General features: G+C 37.3%; 1 protein-coding gene across 3 annotated transcripts in view; it reads left to right on the top strand.

Annotated features, from left to right (window-relative positions):
* The window catches only part of LOC131044330 (chromatin structure-remodeling complex protein BSH), a 183,138-nt gene that overhangs the window by 4,467 nt on the left and 151,671 nt on the right, over window positions 1–27,000 (top strand). For all 3 annotated transcript variants that reach the window (XM_057977650.2, XM_057977636.2, XM_057977644.2), the window contains exon 2: window positions 1,346–1,434. In XM_057977650.2, coding sequence (XP_057833633.1) covers window positions 1,346–1,434 — 89 coding nt within the window. The remainder of the gene's footprint in view (window positions 1–1,345; window positions 1,435–27,000) is intronic.

The following is a 27,000-nucleotide window of genomic DNA, read 5'->3' as shown; positions in this document are numbered from 1 at the left end:
CCATTGATGGATGAAAACCTAGGTGCCAATGTTTTGTGAAGATACCAATATGGGCCTCCCCCAAAAATCATGTCCCTATTTTATTCATTAGCAAAAATTTCAATGAAGTAAACTTTAGCATAGTATCTGGTCATATTTGGCATTCATTTTCTAGGAGTGTTTGGTCTATGCATGAAATCTTCTAAGGGAATCTTAGATCCCCATAACCTACAAATCTGACTTCGACCATGTAAAGAAGACTTCTAAGACTATGTTACCACATCTTTCTATTTTGACCCCGATATGTGCATGGGTTTGGTCTTTGTACTAGTCCAGTGTGGGTTCATCCTCAATTATGTCCAGGGTACAGCTTGGGCGCCTAGTGGTACCCTAGGCGTACCCAACAACATGAGGGGTCTAGGATAGGTAGGATAATGATGATTTCCATTCCTATTCATGATGTAAGGGTAAACTTTATTACTTGCTAGATTAAATTTTGTTTGAAGATGAGGGTTTTGCTATAGAATCAAGTTGCAAGTAGGAGCATTCTGGTTTATAGCTGCGAGAGTTATATTATTATCCTCTGTGCTGATGAATTAATGGGGTAGATTCTTGATTGTTCCTATTTATCCTCTTGGTATCTCTTTGGCTTCTCTTTATTTTCATACTCCTGTGCCTTTGATACCACTTTCATTTTGAATGACTCTGTTTGTGCAGACTTTTTCAAAAAGGATCAATTACTGAAATTCATTCTCAGGGGAGATCAAAATGCGCTTGAGTAACCACAGGCTGATTGGACTAAAGTAGCTTGTAATATATATAGTCATGCACATAGGCCAGTAACAGATTTGTGGTTTAAGGCTTTCTGTTATCAGTATTCAGATTTGTTTTGAGTCAGTGGCCAATGGTAATGGTGCTCTGCGTTGATTTCCTTCTTAAGTGGTAAAGATGCCAATTCTAGCATCAACCTAATCTGTAATTAGAGGACATTGCTCTATTAATCACTATTGTAAGTTATGGGACATGTTTGTTTTCTTTTGTTGTTTGATACCACATATTCTGAATACAACAAAGTTGCATGTTTTTGTATTTATGGAATGGAGATCGAAATTTCTTCTCCAAATCTTATATCGTTTGTGGGAGATTGGATTTTAACCACTCCTATATAGGATTTAATCATTTTGGAGAGTGATTAGTCTTAAATATTGTATAGCCTTTCTTGCTTTCTCTTTCAATAGTAGCTTGTAATGTTACTTTGTTACAAAAGTATTTGGTTTTGCATTTTATCTTGTAAATAGTGACGTGTTCCTACGATTTAGAAGATTGCTTTTTAAAATTTTTTTTTATTGATAAATCTCAATGGCAGGCCAACATCGGAGAACTTGCTTCCTATTCGCCTTGACATTGAAATTGATGGACATCGTTTAAAGGATGCATTTACTTGGAACGTAAATGGTATGGCTATGTTTGAGAGTCCTATTTTATCATTTGAAGGGAAAGTTTATTCCCTTTGTATTCAATCATTTATTATGATCATGTAATTTTTATTTTAATGTGGCAGCATTTCAAGCATCTTGACTTTATTTTCCTTTCCTTTTCTTATTTTTGAATTTTAATGGCTTATTGTGAAACATAAGGGGATTTCAAATGATGTTTTGCCAGAGGTAAATTTAACAAATACGAGCAATATATCGCCTTCTTAACTCAAAATGACTCTTTCCAAACTTCAAATCTTAAGGTAGTAGTCATGTAACTTCATCTTCTTAACTCAAAACGACTCTTTCCAAACTTCAAATCTTAAGGTAGTAGTCATGTAACCAATCTTGCAACTTCGCCTTCAACTAGGAACACATGGAGTAGAGTTCACTCACTTGAAATTCGCTCATATGAGCTGATTCCTGAAGTTCAACATGAAATTCGCTCATCCCCCTTGATTCTTGAAGTTAACTTCTTACTCACTTTGCCTCATTTTAAATTCTAAATTGTTCCCTCTCAAGGAAATTAAGGCATCAAATCAGCTTAAGGAAATGACTTATTAGCTGCCTTGCATCTTGTTGTGAGTAAAGGAGACACATTCGCTCATGTATGCTGATCTTTGAAGTTCGCTGATCTATGCCGATTTAAGAAGTTCGCTCATGGGTCTCCATTTTTGAAGTTCATTCATCCTCAAAATGTAAAATTCGCTCATGTAGCTTCATTTTTGAAGTTCGCTCATCCTTCTCAATCCTTGAAGTTCGCTCTTGTAGATCAAGTTGTGAAGTTCATTCATAACATTCAATCTTAGGTGCTTGGACATTGAATTCGCTCATATCCTTTTAATCATGAAATTCGCTCATATACCTCAATCTTTGAAGTTCGCTCATCTAGGCTAATTTGTGAAGTTCGTTCATGACATTCACTCTTAGGTGCTTGAATTCGCTCATATACCCCAATTCTTGAAGTTCGCTGATGTGTATAGATTTTTGAAGTTTGCTGATGTGTGTTCAAATATGAAATTCGCTCATAGGGCTTAATCTTTGAAGTTCGCTCATCCCCCTTCATTTTTGAAGCTCGCTCATATAGGTTGAAATGTGAAGTCGCTCATATGCCTCAAATCTTGAAGTTTGCTGATCTCTCTCCTTTCTTGAAGTTTGTTCAGGTCATTCAATTCCCGAAGTTCGCTCATGTCATTGAGTTTACGAAGTTCACTTCAAATTGAATTAATTCAAGGTAAATGATTTCAAATCCCTTTCACTCCTTCGCTATCAATATGAACTTCGCTCATCTACCCCAAATCATGAAGTTCGCTCATCCCCCTTCATTTTTGAAGTCGCTCATATAGCTTGAAACATGAAGTCGCTCATATATCATGAATCTTGAAGTAGTCCTCTAACTTATCTTTCATCATTCAAATTCAAGTTGTTCTCTGTTAAGACATCAAATTGGCACAAGGAAGTGATCTATCAGCTGTTTGGCATCCTATTTTGAGTAAACAAATTCGCTCTTCTCCTTCAACTCCCGAAGTTCGCTCATCCTCATCAAATCTTGAAGTTCGCTGATGTACTCCCATTTCCTGAAGTTCGCTCATGTGGCTTCAAATGTGAAGTTCGCTGATATGCCTTGAAATGTGAAGTCGCTCATCTTGTCCATTTTGTGAGGTTTGCAAGTCGCTTATATACCTCAAGTCTTGAAGTCGCTCATCTACCTTGATTCTTGAAGTGCACTCATGTACCCTGATTTGTGAAGTGCGCTCATCTATGGTGATTTGTGAAGTGCGCTCATATCCTCCAATTTGTGAAGTGTGCTCTTCTACTCTAGTTTGTGAAGTGCGCTCATAGGTGCTTGAACATGAAGTTTGTTTGAACTTCTACCTTTCATCTTCTTAACTTAAAATGACTCTTCCCAAACATTCAATCTGCTCAAGGTAGTGGTCTTACAATCGTCTTCGCTCTCCTACTTCCAGACATGAAGTTGAAATCCAAACTTGAAATTTAATACATTCTTTGCTCACTCCTTTCATTTCATCCATTCAAGTGCCTCAAATGCTGCTCAAGAAGTCCACATCGCTCCCAACTATGAGCAATGGAAGCAGATCTCACTCCAACCAGGGAGGACTTGAAATTATCATGTACTTAATCAAAACCTGTCCTTTCAACCTGCTTCTTAATGTAAGTGTATTCAGATCTCTTGAATGGTAGAGGAAGTAATTTCTGAATAGCTATCTTCCAGCTTGATGTTGTCTTGAAATGTGAGTTGAATCTCATTGTGACTTGTCCTCCATGCTTCCTTGGGTGCTCATCTTTCTCTTTTCTTCTATCTTCATATCAAACCTGGAAAGCAAGAAATATTTTGCATTAAAACATTAAGAATGAAAACAACTTTCTGCAAAAATCGAACTTCCTGCAACCCATTCAACTCTGAACATGGATTTCTAAGGCTGGACATGATGATACTGATTGAATCATAGACAGGATATATCTAAAAAAATTAAAATCAGAATTAAGTCTGCTAAAATTGCTGATACTTTACATCAAATCAGAACCTTGGAAAATGATCTGGAATTCCTTCAAAATCTGCCCCTTTGCCTTCAAAAGACTGGATAACAATGTCCTTAAATCAAACAGCATCTTGAAGAAGCATTTGATCAATGTGATAGATCAAAATCTTGTTGCCAAAATAGCTGATCTCTATCACTAAAACTGCTTCCTAAATGTCTGATCTGAATGCTGTTAAAATGATGCGAAATACTCCCTTTATATAGGCGTTGGATGTTAAGGGTCTGTTTTACTCTGTTCTTGTTAAAGTGACACATCCTCATTCAAAGGCCAGCTCCCTATCTTTTTGATGCCACACCTTGCAGGGAAATGGTGAGGTGGATGCTTTCATTCTTTAAAAAAATATGCTTTCAAACTTTTTCCTTCACCTTAGAGTTTGGTGGGGCCCAATCAAGGCTACGTGGTAAAGGAAGTCAAAGGAAATATTATGCCTTAAAACAAGCTTTCCAATTCTCCATTTTAGATTTTGTGGGGCCCAGCAGGAGAGTCCTTAAAAATCTTATTTAATTCTCCATTTTGAGTTTAAAGTGGGGTCCAACATGTGATGTGGTAAGGATGGATGAAGAAATGTGAGGTGTTGTGGGGGAAGGGAAGAGTGGTAGGGGAACGTGAGGAAGGGAAGGAGAGGATGTTTGGGAAAAGGGAGACATAAGGGGTATGGATGATGAAGGTAGGAATACGTGGGGTAAGGAGGTTTAGGATGTGGGAGGTAGAAGGGGTTGGTGAAAGGAGTTAAGATATATGGGGAGTAAAATGAAACGGGAGGTATAAGGGGTAATAAAAAGGGTAAGGCGGTAAGGCGGTAGTTAAGGGAAAAGGTAGGAAATGGAAGGTGGCTTAGGATAGGACAGGGGTAGGAGGTAGAGTGGTAGGTAAGCGAAAGGGTAGGCTAAGGGAAGTAGAAGGGTAAGGTGTGTGAGATGAAGGGTAGAGGATGCAGGTGTGAGTGTAGGTGAAGGGTAGGGAGGTATAAGTAAGCGTAAATGTAGGTGAAGGGTAGTGAGTGAGTATGCTAGGATAGGAAGAGGGTTAGGCAGATGAGGTTATAGGCGAAGGGAGGGAGGTATAGGTAAAGGTAGTGGTAGGGGTAGGTTAAGGATGTGGGATGGAAGTTAGGAAATATAAGGTAGGCTATGTAGGTGAAGTGGTTAGGATATGGGGATGGGTGGAAGGAAGGATAGATGGAGTATAGAAAGGTAGGTGGGTAGAGGATATTGAGTGATATGGAAGGCAGCAAGGAGATGTGAAAATGGTGGTGGCGATGGTGAGGAATGGAAATGGGAGTGATCGGGTTTGGGCACCCATTGACAGGACTAGGAGAAGTGGAAGGGATTATGTCTTGGCTGGGCAAAGGGAGTGTTGAACCTCACTCCATTCTCAAGAGGGGAGACTTGATCAGCTCCTGAACAACTACAAACAAAAGGTTAATAGCAAAGACTCGACAACAACTAACAACTAAGCTAAGACGACTAACCTAGAAAGTGAAAAAGTGGGGGTCCCCATTTGCAATGGGGCGATGTGTGAATACCTCACAACAATTACCACAACCCATTATTGGGTATTCAAACCAAATCCCACATTAAGTTTGAAAATCCTACCAAAAATCATTCAAATTTTTGCATTAAATGTTGTCATAATGCTACACAAGCCCACCTCAACCTCCACCAATGAAAATAAACATAAGTTATCAATGTGAAATTAGATTTTCTCCAAATCCCATGTCCAAATAAAGATGCCAACATAAAATAATAAATAAAATACAAAAAGTTCCATTTGTGTTGCACATGTACACCTCCACTAACATCCAATTGAACAGGTCAACTATGACAACTCCATAACACCACAAGAATCTATAGTAAGACATGTATTGCCAAGTGTCCCTTGGGATCCCATCTATGAAGACATGCACTTGTAAATGGTAAATGTAATATTTTAAAATAATTACTCTCTTGCAACCACCACCATCCACGGTCAAAGTGGAAGATTCCAAGAATATGCCATGAAGATGCTTCCAACAGGTGACACTCTCTTATGCAATCTAAAACCTTAGGACCTGGCCAAATAATTTATCAAAGATTTTAGGCCTTATTACATCAATTATTCACCCAAACCTAAGTTGCCGATTCGGGTATGGGTACGTCTATACTTATAATATACTAAAATAGTAAAATAAATATATAACAAGAAATGAAAATATATTTAATCGTGATAATAAAAAATATATATAAATAGTAAATAATAAATATGTTTAAAAATTTAATTTAAATTATTATTAATTTATAATAATATAAATAATTGATATATTATAATATAAGTTTAATTTAAATATTAAATTTTAACATATCCAATAACAAACAAAAGTAAATATTAAATGTCATTTCAATTTTCGTTTATAGGGCTGCACTCCTTGTTGGAGCTCATTCACGGGCATTAGGAAATAAAACATACTATGCACGTCTTTGGTGGAGAGTTAGAGAAGAGCATTAGAGAGGGCAACGGGAGCTAGAGGGCAGCCAAGAACATCCAACAAGAGTCGCAGATCAGAGTGCTTGTTTCCAGCTGCAAAATCGTTTTATGTATCTTTGCTTAGATCCAAAGCTGATCCGGGTGCTTGGGTTGGACTTGGGACAAACCTGGCTTGACCGAAATCCGACTCACACCCGTACCGAATTCTGCCCTTCCCTGCATGAATCTGGTATCTGAGACCAAAACATTTAAAACCAAACTATAGCAAAAATTAAATAAAATATTTTTGGTTGATGCAAGATTACTTTCACATCCCAGGATTCTCCTGCATTAGTCACTTGGGGTAGGAAATTATTTGTGAATATGGATTCACAAAATGGAGTTCAGTGTTACTACTTGTTGACGTGTATTTTATACACAATCGTACACAAAATAAAATACCAATAGGCATCTTATCCTCTCTTGAGAAAATAGTCTCTAACTGCTGAAGATTCGCATAAAGGATCAGTTAGGAAGACTCCAAGGTTCTTTTGGTAGGGTCTCTACGTGTGGACAAGCTCCAGTGGTATGATGTGATTTGCTGGGATCACAAGGGGACTTACATTTGATGATTGAACTTCCGATCTGCTTTGCTGGACACAGGCTCTTACTAACTTGGATTTGAAAAAAATGAAAAAGGATAAGGGTGAAGAGAGGATCTAATCCTAATACTAAGAATGTAGGAGCAATGACTTGATTTTTGATGAAACTCTAACTAGATCTTGTTTTGACATCAATGGAACATCTACACAAGACTAGTGCGATCTTCTAAGGGAAACTTTATGATGTTCAAATCATCACCGCAGGCATAGATACCATCCAAGTTGATGCATATCAATGAAGAAGCGACAAATTGAAATTGAGCTTAGGCTGAATGATTCCAGTTGACTACACAAGGCAAGTCTGCAATCAACAAACTGCTAGTAGTATGGATGTACGAATTCCACCATTAATCAATCGCATTTCCTCCATTCATCTAATCATTTACCATCTAGGATTGAAGACTCAACAAGAAACCATGCAAATTGCAAGAAACGACATATTTCACCATTACTTCAATGAAAATGGAATTTGTTTACAATCAATGGCAACAATTTCTTGCCTTGTCCTCCTATTCTACTCTAATTGCTTCCAACTATTCTCTAACTATTCTAACTATTTACAACTCTCTCTAACAATTGCTAATTAGCCTTTACAAATGAAATGCCTGGGCTTATATAGTGCCCACAATACAATTTAATGGCTTAGATCAATTCAAGATCAATGGCCAAGATTTTACAATGAAAACCCTAATTAGGGTTTGTTACAACCATTACATAACATTTAATGCTTGACCAATGACAAAATTGTATTGCTTGGACACATGTCCCTTCTAGAAAAATCGACCAATGGATAGCCGGGGTAGGTACATCGGAGTTTGTGCCACCTTCCATGAGTTAAGTACATTGAATCTGGACATGCTGAGATGGACCTCACTGACTGGAGGAGTGATGACTAGGATGCCACCTCATCTGACACTTGTAGCTTGCTAGATATTCAATTTGATGTCGTTGAGAGGCTATCTTTAATTAACTCTTGTCCTAACTCCTTTTGTCCTTGATGTGCAGGATGATGTACCTCGCCTTGGAACGCTGGATTGGAAGAGGTCGCCCTTGTCCTTACTTGATCGTCCTGGCGAAGACCGTCCTGGATCCGGCTTGATTTTCCTTGAAGAGATCTCCATTTGATGCCTACACAACATTTCAAAATTAGGAACATGATTTTGCAACAAATAGCATAGATTAAATTAATTTTCAGGAAACTTCATAATAAATCCTTGAGTTATTATTTCCTAAAAAACAAGTGGGCTAATACAATTCAAAATTCAAAATTCAAGCTTAAGGCAATGACGATCAAAATTCGAAATTAAAACAAGAGATCTTGCCATACCTCACTTAAGAGCTTAACTCTAAAATGCAAAATGAGGAAAATCGCCTAGGCAAAATTTGAAATTAGATGACTTTGACGTGATCTTCAATGTCCTTGGCAAGTTTGCCTAACTTGAAACTCGAACTCCTTTGATAATGCTTGTACCTTCCCTTTGAAATTCGCTCCTCCCCTTGAATGATCTTGGCGCCTTCCTTTGCTTGAAATGACTCTAACACACAACTCGCACTTCTCCTTCCAAGATCGCATGTAAGATGGTGAAATGATAATGTGAAAATAATGATTTTCACTTCTCCTTTATAAGCGCTCTCACCACAATTACCATATAGACCGACTTTGGAAAAATTAAGCAATTAAAACGATTTTTACATCAATAACAAGGCCGACCTCATAACCTTAGCGCTCCTTTTGTTTTTTTTATTAATTAATAAATAATTGATTAAATGCCTTTATTATTTAAATTAATAAATTTTGATTTTTATAAAGGCAAAAATAATTAATAAATATCAAGCGCAAATTTTAAATGCCATTTTTAATTAAATTTGCAATCCATCGATTTTAGCATTTAAAATAAATTTAAAGAAATGTGTTTGAGCGCCAAATTTTTGAAAATGAAATAATACGTACCTCATCGCCCTGGTCCCTGACTGAGGGACAGGAGCGATCTACCTTCTTGGTCTTGATATCAACTTCTCCTTTATTACCTTTCAAACAACGCTTTGAACCCTTTGCAAGTTTGTTTTGTCATGATCTTCGAAGGAAAATGAGTGCTTTGGCAAATATCGCCCTGGTCCCTTCCTGAGGGACAGGAGCGATCTTTGTGTCCTGGCTCAAATTTGCAAACTTTTGATCTTCGTTCATTGCCTTCCAAAGGACGTCCTTGACCTTGGCTATCCTTGCCTTGTCTTGGTTTTGAAGGAGCATGAGTGTTTTAATAAAAATCGCTTTGGTCCTTGTCCAAAGGACAGGAGCGATATAAGTTCCTTAGCTCAATTGATAGCATTTTGACGTTCAAAACCCTTGTATATCGTCTTCAAAAGACACCTTAGACCTTTTACCACTTTGCAAAACCTTGACTTAACGTGATTTATGCATGAATTGGCAAATATGGTGTATATCGCTCTGGTCCCTTCCTGAGGGACAGGAGCGAACTTCAACGTTTTGAGCTTGTCTTTGCCTTCTTCAACTTGTAATTGCTATCAACGCGTAAAATGAAGTCCCCTTGATCCCCTTGGTCGCTTGACACTTGACAAATTTTCGAAATCTAAGCCATTATGGAAATATCGCTCTGGTCCCTTCCTGAGGGACAGGAGCGAACTTAAGCATTTTGGTCCTTTGATGGCATTTGGTAATCTTCAATTTATCTTCAATGAGTTCATTTCACCTCCTTCCTTGCCTTCAAACATAAAGTTGACTTGATCTTTGCCCAGATCGTACCTTATGAAGAATTTCGCTCTGGTCCTTCAGTGAGGGACAGGAGCGAATTTGACCCTCTAGGCAAAAACTTCATCATTTCGTTGTTTTTGATCAAGTCTGGATGCTCTATCATGCTCATTTCGTCCTTCACCATGCCTTTGATGTCTCGATTCGTCCAAACAAGGTCAGGAATGGCTCAACTAAGCATTTTCGCTCTGGTCCCTTGGTGAGGGACACGAGCGATTCGCCTTGGTCCCTTGGAGAGGGACAGGAGCGCTTTTCGCTCTGGACCCTTGGAGAAGGACACGAGCGAAATTTGACTTTTCGAACTCTCTATCAGGATAAATTTGATGGAATATAACATTTAAGTATAAGTGATCTTATACTTTAAGTTATATTCCATATATACTTTCAGGATGTTTGAGAGTGGTTTCAGACCTCCAGGAGTTATATTGCAAAATCTAGTTTTTGGAGGTTTTTCAGTTTCCAGACTTAGTCAAATTCAGGATCAGGACATTCCAGACTTAGCCAAATTTCAGGATCAGGACCTCACTCAAGCCGGACTTGCTATCCATGTGATCACCCCGACAACACTCAAAAATGCAAAGGCTAACTAACAAAACCCTAAAAAACCAAGAAAACAAACCCCAAAAAGCAAAAAAACATGGGTCCCCATTTGCAATGGGGCGATGTGTGAAAACGTCACAACACTACTACCCTTTCAGATTGCAAGCAATCTTCAACAAACTCCACTGAAATTGGCACCTCAAGTCTGTTTTTCTTTCTCCTCTTCCAACATCTAATTGGGAATAAGCATCCTTCTTTGACAACTCTGCTCTGCACTCAACCTCCTGAATGTGGAGTCATTTCCACCATAAACCGACCACCTCCTCCAAGTGTATATCACACTCTCCTCCAATCTTGTCGGATTCAACCCACCATAGTTTGGCCACCTCCACCAAATCACACCTGCACTAGTCTCTGCAACTCCATAAAAATACTTTGCATACCATACATCACTAGCAAATTCTAATTGAACCATCTCATTTGAATCCACTAAACAATCCAACTGAACATAAAAATCATTAATAAGAAAAGGTTTTACTTTATCGTTATTTGCTGCAACATCATTCTCAACCTCATCAAAGCATACACTGAAGTTTGATTTTACCTCATTATCTTTTGTTGCAACTTTTGCTCCACTTGCAATCAGTTTATCCCATTCTTCTCCAATCTGTAAAAGTAAATAATCCTTCTCAACTTCATGTGTCCCTTAAAGGATTCTCTCTTGCTGCAACCTCATTATCCTCGTATCCATTTTCATAATAACATATAGAAAAGTTAAATTTTACATCAATTACCTTCATTGCTATAATTCTTTCTTCACTGTCACTCATCATGTCATTCAAACACAAATCAGATTTGGTTCCAACCTCATCAAAATCTATTATTTCTCTTTTCTTTACTGCTGCAACATCATTTTCAGCCTCCTTATATACATCTATCCCATTCATAACATGCAAACCAAAATCATGAACTCACAAAATGCAAGTTTACCTTTTCTTTTATTGCTGCAACTTGGTTGTCCTCCTCTTCAATGTCCTGTATTGCACTCAACTCTTTTGTTGCTACTGCAACCTCTGTAATTTCAATCTCCATGTCTTCCGATAGACATTCCCCAGCTTCAGGTTCATCAATCTCTTCGTATTCATCCTCTTCCTCTTCCTCAGTGTCACATGCATGACACTCTATTGCATCTTCTTTCTTTACTGCGATCAAAACATCATGAGAAAAATAGAAAAGATTACCATCAACTCTTCTCTTTTCTTCTTTTCTTCTTTCAATCTCTGCTCTCATTTCATTCACTTGCTGCTGCAACTTTATCATTTCAACTCTTATTTCTTCTTGCTCTATCTCTTATTTTCCAAAGTTTCTCTCTGATTTTCTCAAGTCCACAAAATCTCAGAATCCATTCAATGACAAAAATATTTGTCTTCTTTCTCTTTTCCATCCTCAAGGCCTCACAAAGCCTTAATGCAAATCTTCAAAATGGTCAGGTTCTACACATGTAAACTGCCTCACTCAGCGAATCGTCTACAAAATCCTCTTACAACATTCACAAATTCTATTTGCAAATTGCCTCATTTGACGATCTTTTACAACCTCAAGAACCTCAGCTCTTCAAATCCTCTAAATGGCCCCTCTTGCAACTTGCACATTCATTTGCAAGAAAAATCTACTCACACACACACACACCAACCCTCGGGACCTAGTGCAAACTGCGTCCATCGGCACTTCTGCTTGCACACTTAGGAACTCCTGCTCTGATATCAAGATGAAGGGGGACTCTCCCTCTCAAACCACACACATTGCAGGCCACTCAAATGACTTGACTTAAATCTGAAATCTCATAAAAACAATGAAATTAAACATGAAATAAGCATGACAGGCTTCTTCTCATTAATCTTCCTAAATAGAAAATTACAACACTGTTTTGAAATTACAAGTTTTAAACCACAAGGGCAACATTCATAAATCTGAAATTTGATTTTAGATCAGCAACACCTGCAATAAGTTAGAAACATATGCAAAACGAAACTACATGAAAAGTTATCTCCTTCCTCTGTCTTTAGCTACAACCTAGCTTCCCAATTACATAGTTGTTTTGAATCACAATGAACACATGGGCATCAAATAAACATCTCTAATCTGATACAAATTAGCAATTTGATATGAAAATCAGTAGATTGTGCAAGAGTGAACTACAAGGAAAAATCTATCAACTTTGAGCCACAGCTGTAGCTTCAACTCAATCCTTCAACCTGCAAATTGAAACTGCCAACTGTAAAACTGAATCCTCCAACTCCTGTCTTGAATTTTATGATATTTGATACCATGAATAACCCCTCTTTGGTTACCACAACCCATTACCAAATTTCACGTGAAGATTGAAAAGCCTACCAAAAATCATTCAAATTTTGCATTAAATGTTATCATAAGGCTGCACAAGCCCACCCCAACTTCCACCAATGAAAATAAACATAAGTTTTCAATGTGAAATCAGATTTTCCGGCTCTTCCACAACTGCAGCAGATACTGCTGCGTTTGCTGGGGAACCACTGGCGGAGCATACGCCTGAGCAGACTAATCTCCCCAAAAATACCCAAAATATCCTAATGAATGTCGAGGGAATTCAACAAATACAACGGAATCTCACCTCCAAATTCCATGTCCAAATAAGGATTCCAACATAAAATAATAAATAAAATACAAAAGGTTCCATTTATGTTGCACATGGTTACCTCCACTAATAGCCAATCGAACAGGTCAACTATGACAACTCCATAACTCCACAAGAATCTATTGTAAGACATGCATTGCCAAGTGTCCCTTGGGATCCCACCTATGAAGACATGCACTTTTAAATGGTAAGTGTAATATTTTAAAATAATTACTCTCCTGTAATCACCACCACCCATTGTCAAAGTGGAAGATTCCAAGAATATGCCATGAAGATGCTGCCAACGTGTGTCACTCTCTTGTGCAAGCTAAAACCTTAGGACTTGGCCAAAAAACTTATCAAATATTCTAGGCCTTACTACATCAAACTAGTCCCCAATACGTTTAAAACTAAACTATATAAAAAAATTAAATAAAATATGTTTGGTTTGATGCAAGACTGCTTTCACATCCCTGGATGCTTTTGCATCAATAGGGCAACTTTCATGAATGATAGATAAGAGTTTGTCATTGCCTCAAGAAATCAACATATTCAATATCTAGTTGAAATAAAAAAATCATGATGATAAGGGAAGTTTGTTCTACAGTTTTCATCCAAACCCTTAGACATGTTCAAGTGTTGTTTCAAATCACTAGGATGTTCACCATGGCATCAAGCTGGAAGAATTGCTGCAGGTGAAATTCCCAATTTCAAAGTATTAGGATTGGCAAAGTAGAAAGTGTTCATCAAGTTATGAGTTTCCAACAAACTTCATTAATTTTAGGGAAAAATTTGCAAGTTTACAGGATTCAATCAAGTTTGCAAGTCAATGTCATTTTAGATTTTCATAAATCACTTAAGTGACACAAATTTATATATTTCAGGCATAGTCATATCTGGTATCGATCATCATCAGCAGTGACTATTTTTAAAAAGATATAGATGAGCCTTTTATCAAGCCTTTATTTTAATGTTTGTTTTAGATTTAGTTTTCTTTCAGAATGCTTTCTTTCCTCTTTCCTATGGATAGGGTGGGGTTGCTTTCAAGTGGAGCTTTTGGGAATATTTTATTTTTATTTTATCCTAAAAACTACCTCTTGAGAGTCTATAAATAAGTGCTATGAGCATATAATCTGTAAAGTGTCATGCCCTCACCTAAGTAGTAGTGTTAACTTTGCATCAATCGATATAAAACTGTCTTATTCATAAGACATCACATTTTTGTTTTTCTAATCCATAGAAGCGCAGAGATGAGAGTATAGAACTGTAATACATTATCAACAGCGATAATTAGTATGTAACCAAACAAGCGCTCATGTTATAAACAGAAATTAATGAATCCAGCAATTAAAATGTTCAATGATCTTAAGCAGCGATTAAGAAATGGATGAGGCAGTGATTGGCCTAAAAAAGACATCATTAAGGATCAGTTTTGAAGAGGATTGATTAAGAAAGGTAATGCCTGTTCTAAAGGGACAGCAACTTCCAAAGCTCACCTTCCTTCAAAGACACATAAGGATATAAAACATAGAAGACTGCGCTGGGCAAGGGATCATCGAAAAAGTAATAAAGTTCTATCTGCATCTATTAGAAGATCAAGCAATCTGCAACTCTGATATATTGATCAGATCAGAAACATCAATATATCAGAGTAGCTGAATACTCCTTTGTCCCTCATTGGGTGCACATATCTCTTTATCCAAAATAGATACGTATCCGATAAAGCCCGGATACACGTTCGATACTGTACCCACTCGAGCCCAAAAAACCTTGATTTTCCAACCATGCTGGATAGTGGATACTATGTGATTTGATTTTTTTTTAAATTTGATGTAAATCTTCTTAAATGTAATTTAAAAAACTTCATTCATGCAATTTAAAAAAAAAACCTGGTATAAACAAACCTACACCAAATGAGAAAGACAAATGAATTCTATTTCAGTGACCCATTTTTTTGGGTTATCTTTTAGTGCAACTCTGCTGTTTTTGCATATTGTAAATTGTTAAATCAACTCATAATTATTTATGTAGCAATTATGTGTCTATATTGCTTTTGAAGTAATGATAATCTTGTCAAATAACTTAGAAAATTGTGTGAAATATATGTGTATGTTTTTTTTATGAATGTCGTATCTAGCTGATCCATATTGGGGGTCTTTAAAAATGGCTGTATCCATATTTGTATTCATATCCATGTCCATGCAACTTTGGTATATATATTTGATTCTCCTATAAGCTATCATGAAAGGATGAGGGAGGAACCTCAATAAGGTCAGCAGGTGCATCTTCCCCTTCTAGGTAGCCCATGCCATGTTGGATGGACAAGAGTTCTTGCCACTTGGGGCCAAGAGGTCGAGTATGGATACTCTGTGCTCTTGGGCTTAGTCATGGTGAAGCTAGGCCGTATGATGGAGGAGTAATGATTAGGGGAGTAGGTGCGTCTTTCCCTTCCAAGTAGCCCACCTCATGCTGGATGGACAAGAGTTCTTGCCAATTGGGGCCAATAGGTCGAGTATGGTTACTCCGCGCTCTTGGGCTTGGATGTGGTGAAGTTAGGGTACCCTAACATGCTTCCTTTCCAATCCCTATTATGGTGGATTATGGGAATGGAACTATTGATTCTTGTCTTCTTCAATTTGATTGAAATAATTAATAATATATATGCCTTTATATGTTACCCTAACCCTTACTGAAATATTGGAAGAATTATAAGTTATCTAACATGATTGTAGGGCCTATTCTGGGGATTTATCTCGCTAAAGACATATTAATTGGTAAAGTTAAAATTCTAACTATATGACACTTCTTGTTTAATTGAACTTGTGATACTAGGGCAAAATTCAGTGTAATCTCAAAAGGGGGACATTACAATTGAGTTCGTATGAGTGAGATATGGCCAGTCAAAGTTTCTAAAACGAAAGGTTGACCAGAGATGCTGATGTCAGCATGACGTGGTAGGTATAGGTGTTAGTGATGTGGCATGTACAGTTGGAATGCTGATGTGGCAACACAAGTGGCAGCTTATGTGGCAATGACATGGGATAGACGTGTACCAATTTGCAGATGACACGTGTCAAGTAGATGGCGAATATAATGATGCCTCGTGGCACCACTCAGCTCTACTCCGGTCTAATGGCATGGTCGTCCAAAAGTTGGTTGGGGTGATTCAAACCCCCAACCACTCAGTTTTTATTCTCAAGCGCCACCGCTAGACTAAGCGCATTTCTCTCTAATATAAGTGAGGTGTTTTGGTTTTGTTAACTACAATCGGCTGCAAATCTGATAAAATGGGGATCGGGTGGTTTGAACTCCCGACCTCCTTGTCCCGGACTTTGCTGTCCACCAACGCACCAAGCGTGGATTTCAAAATTTATGATGGAAGTTCATAATTTTGTTATGTATGGGAGGTGTGCTAGGGAAGTAGGGGGTCGGGCTTAGCCTGAGGCACCTCCAAATATGCACAAGTTCAAAAATAATAATATTAAGCTAAACTCACACAAGCCCAAAAATTAAGGGGAGCCATGTTAACAAGATTTTAAGCTATTATTTAAAGATTATAATGCTCGATTTAGGGGCAAGAATATATGAAAAAATATATTATTATTAATCCCTATTTAGCATGTAAAATTGTATATAAAGGAGAGTTTTGGCTTGTAAAATCAATCAATTTCTCTTGGGAGGAAATAGTCATATTGGAGGTTATAATTTCTCATGGGAGGAAATAAGGAATTTTGGAGATTGATGTTTGCACAGAGACTTTGTAATTGTATTCCTTTAAGTGTAATTGGGATTTAAAGGCATTTGAAGCCCATCCCTTGGATGCTAGTAAAGGAGAATGTGAAAGAGTCTTAGGTGTTGAGAGAGACTGTGAGAGAAGTTGTAATGTAGGTTTGAAGCTTGGATGATGTAATAAGGCGATTAATGCTTGGCGTCATCAATAAAGCGGTCCTACTTTGAGAAGCGGACCCAGAGATGTAGCTTATGTTGAGCGAACTCCGTTATCAAGCTCATGATCTCTCTTTTTCTCTTCCGTCTTCTAATTCTCTTTTATTCGTTTCAGTTTTAATTTCTTCTCTAAGTTATTAATTAACATTATTAAGTTGTGCAAAGGATTAAGTTGACTCAATTTTGTATGTCAACGGTTAAAAGACATAGCCACACAATTATGTTTGCGATCAAGAAAAATCTTTAATTTAAATTAAGTACAAATTTAATTTGTAAGCCTTAATTACAGATCAACTAGCAACCCTACACAAAACAACACAATCAATGAACAAATGGGAAACGAATTGAGGACCTTCATGGAGCAAACAACTCAAGCTCTCATGGAGCAAAATGAGAGAATGACACAACTACTTCTCCAAGCCATCCAAAATATGAACAACAATGATCCACCACCCAACCAAACCAATGGGAGGGATGCCAACTCTAACCATTCAAGGGTATCAACGTCTAGGCCAACAAGACCTCCCTTCAAACCTAGGGGAGAACACACAATAGAGGAAGAGGCGAATAATCCACCCATCAACGATGTTGATGAAATTGCTGAAGCATACTCAAGGCTAGATCTTGAAGTTAGGAGAAATGTCTCCTTTAGGGATTATTGTGACACTAAGACACAAAATGCTCCTAGTAGGGAAAGAGGACAACCCAACAAAGATGTGAAACAAAGGATAAGTAAAATGACCCTTCTTAATTTTGATGAATCTAGAAAGGTCATGACGCATTCATGGGTCCAAAAGATGGACACGTCCCATGACAAAGGAAGATGCTATTAAATTTGCCATCCTACACTTGGAGGGAGTTACGCATGGTTGGTGGCATCATGGCCTTATTATCTAGGGCCACCAACACATAACAACTTATGATGAATTTGCCAAAAAACTTATCACAAGTTTTGATCAAAAACATCCCGAATGGTACTTTAAAGAACTAACACAACTAAAACAACATGGAACTGTAGAAGATTATGCCACTAAATTTCAAAAACTATCAGTCATGGTATCCGAGGTTTCTCAAAGAAGACTCACATACCTATTTGTAGAAGGGTTAAAAGTATCATTTAGGGGCATGGTAAGTGCCCTCGATCCTACAACACTTGAAGATGCAATCCAAAAGGCAACAAGGTTGGAAATCACATCATCAAAAGATAAACCCTACACTAAGAATTTCATGTCAAACATACATACCAAATACCCCTATAAGGAAAATTGGCATAAAAGGGAATTTTGAAATATCGCACCCTATTCTGGATGTTTTTTGAAGGTTTTGTCTTTTCTAATTTTTTTTGTGTTTTTGCAATTTCCTATTTTTTGTGGTTTTTTTCATATATTGAAAATGAAATGCAGGAGAATAACAAGGAACAACTTCTGAATGCTAACTAATAAATAACTTAACAAACTCCTGATTTTTAATTGCAACAAATGTAAATTTGGAACATACCCTATTTCCAATGCTTCTGCCAGGCAATATACATCAACATATGATAACAGCAGGTCTGATTTCATTCTTTAACAGCAATAATCAATATTTCATAATTTTGGAAATGCAGTAATATCCCCGAGTTTTCCAATGCCTAGGGTTGCCAGGCAACCCAAATCCAAATGCCCGAAAAGAGGATGATAAATTGCTGATGAATAGGGTTATTGCTGATCTAACTGTACGGCCTGATTTTGTTGTGGGAATCTGATTTGAAGCTGCCCTAAGAACCCATGCCACTCCTTGGAACAATTACCTTGTAGGCAAGAATGGTACGGCTTGCCTAGGTATGGTATGGCTATTAAGAACCAACAATTTACTCCTCAAATCTGCTGATAAATGTGTTCTGAAACCTGCCCTGAAATGCTCAACCAATTTTTGTCAAATCAACACTGGAATGTATCAATTGATGCACAAGCAAAACCCCTGAATGGAGTCTTCAACAAAGTATTCTTGGGTGAGCTTCCACACTTGCAAATACTGTTCTTCCTCAGAGTTTTCATTCCCAAAAAGCCAATCTTCAGCAACCTGCAAACCCTTCTTTGTTCTCTATAAATTATCAAAAGCAATTGAATGATTGAAAAAGCAAATCAAATGCTTTTTATACTCCAGCCAAAACCCCACACCGAAGTTGTTTTTTTTATCACTTAAATATAGTTTGCTTTTAATTTATTCCTTTTCTCATAGCTGGCGGCCACATAAGGGATAATAAAGTCACTTGATGAATTTTAATGAAAAGTTACCCTTTTAACCCTTTATAACTCCATTTCATAAAGTCACTTAAAATAATATTAATAACATTAAATGATGTAAAGTTAAAACATTGGTTTAACTTTAAATATTTCATTATTTATTATTAAATCACATAACAATGATAAATGCCAAATAATAGACCATCATGGCAGTTTGCCAACATTTGCCAATATAGAAGTCGCTAATTGAATGATCCCTCGCGACTTAATATAAATAGTAAGTATGAGCAACATAACCAAGTGACTTACTAAAAATAGTAAGTGTGAATAAAGTGGTTTGAGAATGCTTCTGAAGGCCCACTGCAAAACCCTTAGGAATACTGAATTAAGCACAAGATTATAGCCCCCCAGCACCTCATTTGATAATTTTTCAAAGTGTTGGTTGAAAATTTTGTACACTTGGGGAAATATACAAAATTGTGGTTTCAACCACAGCTTGTGAGTAAAACTCTCCTAATTATGGGAAGGCTCTCCCTATCTAACTACAACTTTGAAAATAAAATAGGATGGGACAACAATCTTTCTTCTTCCTTCAAGAAAGACAATATCCTTTTCTCTTCACAGAAAAGGATAGCGATTTGATATAAACAGTAGTAACCACTTTCAAAATGAAATGAGAGAAAGGAAATGAAGTTTCTTGAAAGCGCAAAGACTTCTGTCACTTCCTTCGGGACGAGACAGCAATATCAAGCTCAAAGATTTGATTATGTGAAGTCCTATCTACCCTTTTCTATACTAATGCTATAAAGAACAAATTATAACAGCTCAAAGACTGAAATATCTTATTCTTTTCTACTTAAAAGAATGGGAAGTAGTATAAGCTCAAAGACTTACAGCTATTTTTCACAAAATCTACTCCTAAATTCTCCTAAGAAGAAGTGAAAGCACAAAGACTTGCAGCTTTTCTCAACAAAATATTTGTTTTAATCTATATTAACCTCAACTACTTGCAGCACAAAGACTGCAAATCAGATGTGATTAAGCTCTTTAAGGAACACTTGCAAGAAAGCTAATATAGAACACAAACTCAAGTATGTAGCACAAAGACTCAAAGCTTGAGCAATTTTCTTCTATTCCTTTCAATTCTTGAATTTACACATGAAAGCTCAAAGACTTCTTTGCTGTAAATTTGGCAGAGTTTTTGCTTGCTTTCCAAAAGATAAAAATTACAATAGACCTCTCAAGTATTTATAGAAGAGGAGCCTTGAGAAAAAGGTGGGAGGATTCTAACTAACTTGAGAGTATCTCTCAACCACCAAGACTTATTCAATAACTAACTAAGACTTCAATAACTAACAAAGATTTATTCCAACTACAGTTCTAACTGAACACAACTTGTAGTTGCCTTACATTTAATTACAAAAGTGCAAGTAATGAGTTAACTTGCATTTTACAAAAAATACTTTTACATGTAACTTGTTGAAAGGAAAACTACAACTAAAGATTACAAAAGTGGGAAATTCAACTAAGTCAACACTTAAGTCGCAGCACATGAAGACACAAATCTTTTGAACTTCTGGATGATCATTTGTAGTTCTTTAGGATCCGGTTCATGGGTGTTCTTGGCAACAACCATGGTCTTCACGATAGGATCATGACAGCGAAGGAGCGCAGAGCTGTTTTTATTCAAGATGGACTGGATTTCATGCAAAAAGACTTGGTGTTTCATCAACATTTGAATTGAAGCGGCCGAGAATTGTTCGCTCCTCCATTCATTATGAATCCTCATCTGTAAATTAGCAAGAACTTCTTCTTCTGGAATTAGTTCTCCATCCTGACTTAATATGTTGCAAGAGGCCCTTTCACAATGTGAGACAATATCTCGGAAAACTTCACCCCGGAATCTCTTTGCATCACTGATCTCCTCAATGAGAGATTTAAGAACAAGGGCCTTGTTTTCCAGGAGCTCTTCAAATTCTAAGTACATGACCCTGGAAGAGATGATGGCATGCTCCTGTAAAACACTCAGCTGTTGTTGGGGCATGGTACGCCAGATTGTCAAACTTTCTTCAACACTTTCCAGATTCTTTTTGAAAGTATCAGAAGTCTGATCCAGTTTCTCCTCAATGGTCTCTAACTTAGACATCATCTGAAAAATGTCTTTCATTACTTGTGCACATAGATCGTGAAGCTGATCAACCCAGGAATCCAGTGCTTGTACCTTTTGAACAGCCCTTTCCACTCCACGAAATGATTCTTGGGAACCAGAAGAACCTATGGAGTTACTCCCTTCAGCAGCAGGTTTTGTGATTTTATAAACGACTGCCATAAGTTGTCGGTTTTCCTCTTCTAGCTTGTCTTTCTTTGCTAGAAGTTCATCACACTTTTGTACCAGCGAAGCTAAACTGAGCATCATGTTTAATGACCTGTTTGTTTGCCCAACTCTATCCTTGTAACTTTATAATCAGCAGCTGACATTTCTTCAAGTGGCTTATCTGCAATGGGTTCTACAATTTCAGCTACCTTCATCTTGTTGCTGTCAACAGTTACTTTGGAGATAGTCTTGGCCTTCTTAGCAACCTTGGATCTGGACTGTTTTAGTTGTTGATAATCAAAGGCATTAGGTGAGATTTCTTGCTTCTTCCTTTTTGGAGTAAAAGAGCTAAGCCATGGGGGTAAAGTCATCAATTCCCCTTTAGTAGCAGCTGTAGGCAAAGGAGAAGCAGTTTCTGTTTGAATCACCGTGGTCATCCTAGGAGGAATATTTGTTTGGACAGCGACCACGGTTTCCTCAGTTACCAATGGGCATGTAGATTGCCTCATAAACTCTTCGAAATCAGAAGTGGAAGTATCAATTTCTGACAACTGGATGCAAGTAGAAATATCCTCAGGAACTTTCAACACACTCTTTTGTTGATGATCAGGAGGCGACTCGTATGCTGAAATGGGAATAGCATTCTGAGGAGATTCATCCACAAGCAAATCAGGAGGAGAAAGAGGCGTCTCAATGGAAATTGGAGGAATGATCTCATGAGGCGAGTTTGAAATTGGAGACTTAGGAGCATCATCAGATTGCTGCCCTTCTTCTGGATTATCTAGATCAACCACCTGAACATGAAATCGTGATTTTTCTTTCCCACGAATTGTCGTCTCCTTAGGAGGAAGCACTACAGCCCGACTAATTCGCAGCTTGATTCTTGTGCCCGAAGATGATGCACCTTCCTTGTTGTCAACCTGAATCTCAGACTTACGTCCAAGAGGCCCCGTAGAATCATCTTCTTTTCCAATTTTGATTTTTATGAGTCAACAACATCACTTTTCAGCCATGCGTTGGTGTTAGCCAAGATAGGCTGAAATCTTTCAAGAATGGATATGCACTCCTTGTGTGACCATTGGATCTAAGGAAGTGGAGCTTCCTCAACCCTTCGTGAAATATATTCAGGATCAAGTATGTGCCCATCGTCAATCATCCCTTGTGGAATATCCGCTAGGTTCAAATCAACAATTTGCTCAACAGTGAACCTGCAATAATCCATCTTTAGAACCTCGACCTCTGTGCAGAGATCTACCTAGATGTCTTCAATGCGATGCACGTGCACAAAGGATTTTTTGATCTTCTCCTTCATACTCCTGTAATCAAAATCAGCTCTAGGTTTAAACCTTTTGAGCTTTATTTCCTGCATTTCAGTCTCCATGGCCATAGCTTTAACGGATGTGACAAGAGAATACCGGCCAATTTTTAATGGGTTTGTTGTAGAGATCCCCATTCCAACCTTGTGTTTAGCAGACTGAAAAGTGTGGACAACCATGATCTGTCTTCCCAACTCCATAAGAATGATCCTGTCAGTTGGGTATCTAGGAAGCATATATGGCTGACCACTATAGCATCCAATTCTCATATAGGTGAAAGTGGGGAACTGTAAAAACAAACATCCATATTCGCACACCCTTTCCCATACCTCATCTGATACCCTTTTGTTCTTCAGAGTTCTGTCAAACTGACACATAAAATATCCGAAGAATGCATCTTGGACTCTTTTGAAATGCAATCTGCTGGGTCTCAAAAGCAACTGATCATAATATTCCCAAACTGGTATAAGTGAGCGATCACCCTTGGTAGAAAGACCTGGAAAGTGTCTAAGTGATGCTGCCAAGTATACCAAATATGAGTTCATGTAGAAAGTCATGGTGGAAGGGACTGCTGCAAGTTGTTCACAGAAGGCATCGCTGATAACTTCTCCCCATGATATATGATGAGACTGCGTTATGAACATGATGAACTGGTACATCCAGGGCTCAAAAACATTGGATTGTTCAAGGCCCATCATCCTGCTGAGAAGGGTTATGGTGTCTCCTATCTCCCATTTGAAATCACAGGGGTACAACTTAGCCCACCTTGAGAAGGAGGCTCATGGCTCTTGGATCCACCTGTTGATATGTCGCTTACAATCTTTTTCTCTCTTTACGTAATACTCAACTGCACTTTCTTTGGAGATTTCCATATAAACAGGTGCAAGAGGTATTCTGAAGACCTTCTCGATTGTATCTGCATCAAAACAAATTATTGCTTCACCATCATCATTTTTGATGACTCTTGTCTCCTTGTCAAAATGATGGCGCAGGCGAGAACAAATTCAGGTTCTAGGGCAGCCACTGGGAAAGAAGATGCATGATGGATATGGCTGTCCAACAGCGGCTGCATATTGTTATCTTGTGGATCTTCCACCCTCTTGACAAACTCTGACATATCCACGTGCCCTATTTCTGTCTCTGATACGATCCAAAGGGGAAGAAACTTGGGAAGGTGCAACCTTGTTCTGATACTTGTCATATTTGTATTTCATCTTTTTTGGAACTGGAGATGACGACAAATCTGACATTGATTAAAAACCTGGAATACTGTGATGAAGACTTAAAAGCATTAAGGCAACATCATAGTCAGCTGCAAATAACATTCTTCCTTCTTCAAATGGGAAAAACTTCGATTCTTGAACTTCACGATTTTGTGAGAGGAAGAGGGGAAATATATGGAGATGGGAAAATCTTGACTCTGACCAATTTCGGATCTTGGGGAAATTTTTGCAAGTATACAAGTTGGAAAGAAAATACATGCAATCGGATTTTTAAAACCCGAATGCAAGTACACTTGTAAATTTGCAAATGGAGAAATGGATGGAAAATGAGAATTTGACTTGCGTAAAATGACGAAAATGGAAAGTACGGATATAGGAAACATGATTGGATAGAAATGGGAAAATCCGGAAATGTCATTTTCATGAAAATGGGAAGAACTTTTCAACATTTAATCCGGTTTTTTTAAAACCCGATTTTGAAAGGGGGGGTATTTTACATCTTTTCAACTTGGAATTTCAACCAAAAATGGTTAAATTCTTTAACTGTAAGGGAAGAACAAAGATTTCCAACCAACTTGTAATCGGGATTTAAAATCCCGAATACAAGTAAAGAGGGAAAATGGGGAAGAACAATGCAATTCAAAAATTGCATATCAACGGGAAAATCTCTCTCTCACAAAAACCGATTTTTGGGGGAAGAACAACATATTTACAAAATTACAACTATAAAGGAAAACTAAGAAAACAAGAAAATAAGAAAATGAAAGAAAGAAAGAAAGGAAAACATACCTTGAATAAAACTGAAAATGCTTCTCCAAAAATGCAATCAATCTTGGAATGAGGAAGACAAACCAATAAATGGAGAGAATCCACAATGCCAAACCCTAGCCACGTTTTTGCAAAAACGCTTTATGTGGAAAAATGTGGCAGTAAATGCAAGGGAAATGGCATGAAAGATGTTTGAATCTCTTTCAACCCTCAACGCCTTATCATTCCAAGCAAAAACGATTCATAACATTGCTGATTCGTGGCATTCCAAATGGCAAAAAATGTGGTTTTGGAAAAAACGTGGTTGTTGTTATAGAGCTAAAAACCAGCAATCTTAACCTCCATGTGGCGTGAAAGGTGTTTGAAAATGCATGGAAATAGGAAGGAATCCTAAACGCCTTCCTATTCCAACAAATTCTCCACAAAATTTTGCTAAAAATTCTCAAAAACGTTTTTCCTTGCAATTCGGGTTTTTTGGAACAAAGTGCAAATTCGAAATGCATAAAACAATGAAAATCGGGTTTTTTGGAGGATATAACAAGTTTAAAATTTCACTTTTACAACATGTTAGGCAAAATCAAGATTTTTTGACCAAATAGCAAGTTTAAAATGTCAAAAATGCACTTTATAAGCAAAATCGGGTTTTTGGAGACAAAGTGCAAGTTTAAAATTGTCACTTTTTCATTTTCAAGGCAAAATCGGGATTTTTTGAGAGAGATGCAAGTTTAAAATCACTTGCAAAGGGGAAATAAAATCCCCACAAGAAGTTATAATTTACTTGCACACATGTAATAGGGGTTTAAAATCCCTATAACATGTAAATACCATTAAAGTAGGTTCTTTATGGAAAGAACTACAAGTTTACTTGTACCTTAACCAAAAAATCCTTATTTTAATTGAAAAAGTCAAAAAACAATAAAAGCAATAAAGGGGAAATTTAAAACAAATTACAAGTTTTCATTTTTTAATAAAGTGCACATGTAATAAGCTAAAAATTTCCCTACAAAGACCAAAACAATGGAAATCATTAAAACTTGCAGTTCAAGGAAAATTCTCGACTTGTAGTCAGGGAGAAAAAACCTGAAATTGAAGGAAAGACATAGCAAACGTATCCAGAATGCGACGAAATTCGAAACGTAGTTCAAGGATGGTTTGAGGATTAAGCCAGTCCAAGGATTAGTCAAAATTCTGCCTCGGGAAGCGTGCCATAGAGTAATTTTTTTTTCATTTTTTCACAAAAATTTCATGTAATGGTCCTTCATTTTTGAAAACAAAAATGAGGACAACACAAAGCCAATTCCAAATTTACTTTTTTCAGGGTTTGAATTTTAGTGTTTCCAGAATTTTTAGAGAAGGCAAGTGTGAATGTGAATAATTTGCACATGTGACGGAATTGACCTAAACCCCCTTGCACACATGCTCATGGTATCTAGATGTATCAGTTTGCCAAGTGGCGGCCTTTGAAACAAAAGTTTGATATTTTTTAAGTTTAGTGTTTGGACAGGTTTCACAATGGTTTGAAAAGTGCATTTCAGAAAAGTCCAATTAGGCAAATTGAGACATTAAAATCTTTTGCCTCGGGCATCATCATGAGCAACCGTTTGGCATTCTGGATTCCTTGCATGACATTTTACAGGTTTGCCAACTTTCAGGGCTTGGGGAGATGATTTGGTCAGTTTTTGAAGCCAGTTCCAGAGGCCACTCAGGTTGTTTTGGTCAGAATTTGGAACTATTAAGCGTCAAGTTAAATCCTCATCAAATCAAATTTTCAAGTCCAGAATGTGTTCAGTTGAGGTATCCGAGCATTCTCAAAGGTCAGTTGTGCAAAAACAATTTTTTTTTAGCCGGGCCCACTAGGGGCTCGACTAATGATAAAGCCCAACTAGACAAATTCAAGCCCATTAAAGAAATATATATTACTTAAATCAATTTGATTTAAATAATATTATATCAGAAACAATTTGGATACTAAGGTCAAGGGAAATTATTTAAACATGCAAAATAGTTTAAATATTGGGCAAGTTTAAAAGTAGAAAGTTAATGAATTATTTCGAGAGATTTGATGAAGGGCCGAGTATAGGCGTTGAAAAATCATTTTTATGATAAGTCTGGTGCAAATGTTTTTTATT

The sequence above is a fragment of the Cryptomeria japonica genome, chromosome 6 (assembly GCF_030272615.1).
Source record: "Cryptomeria japonica chromosome 6, Sugi_1.0, whole genome shotgun sequence".
NCBI classification, from domain to species: Eukaryota; Viridiplantae; Streptophyta; class Pinopsida; order Cupressales; family Cupressaceae; genus Cryptomeria; species Cryptomeria japonica.
This window is presented reverse-complemented; position numbering and strand designations above follow the sequence as displayed.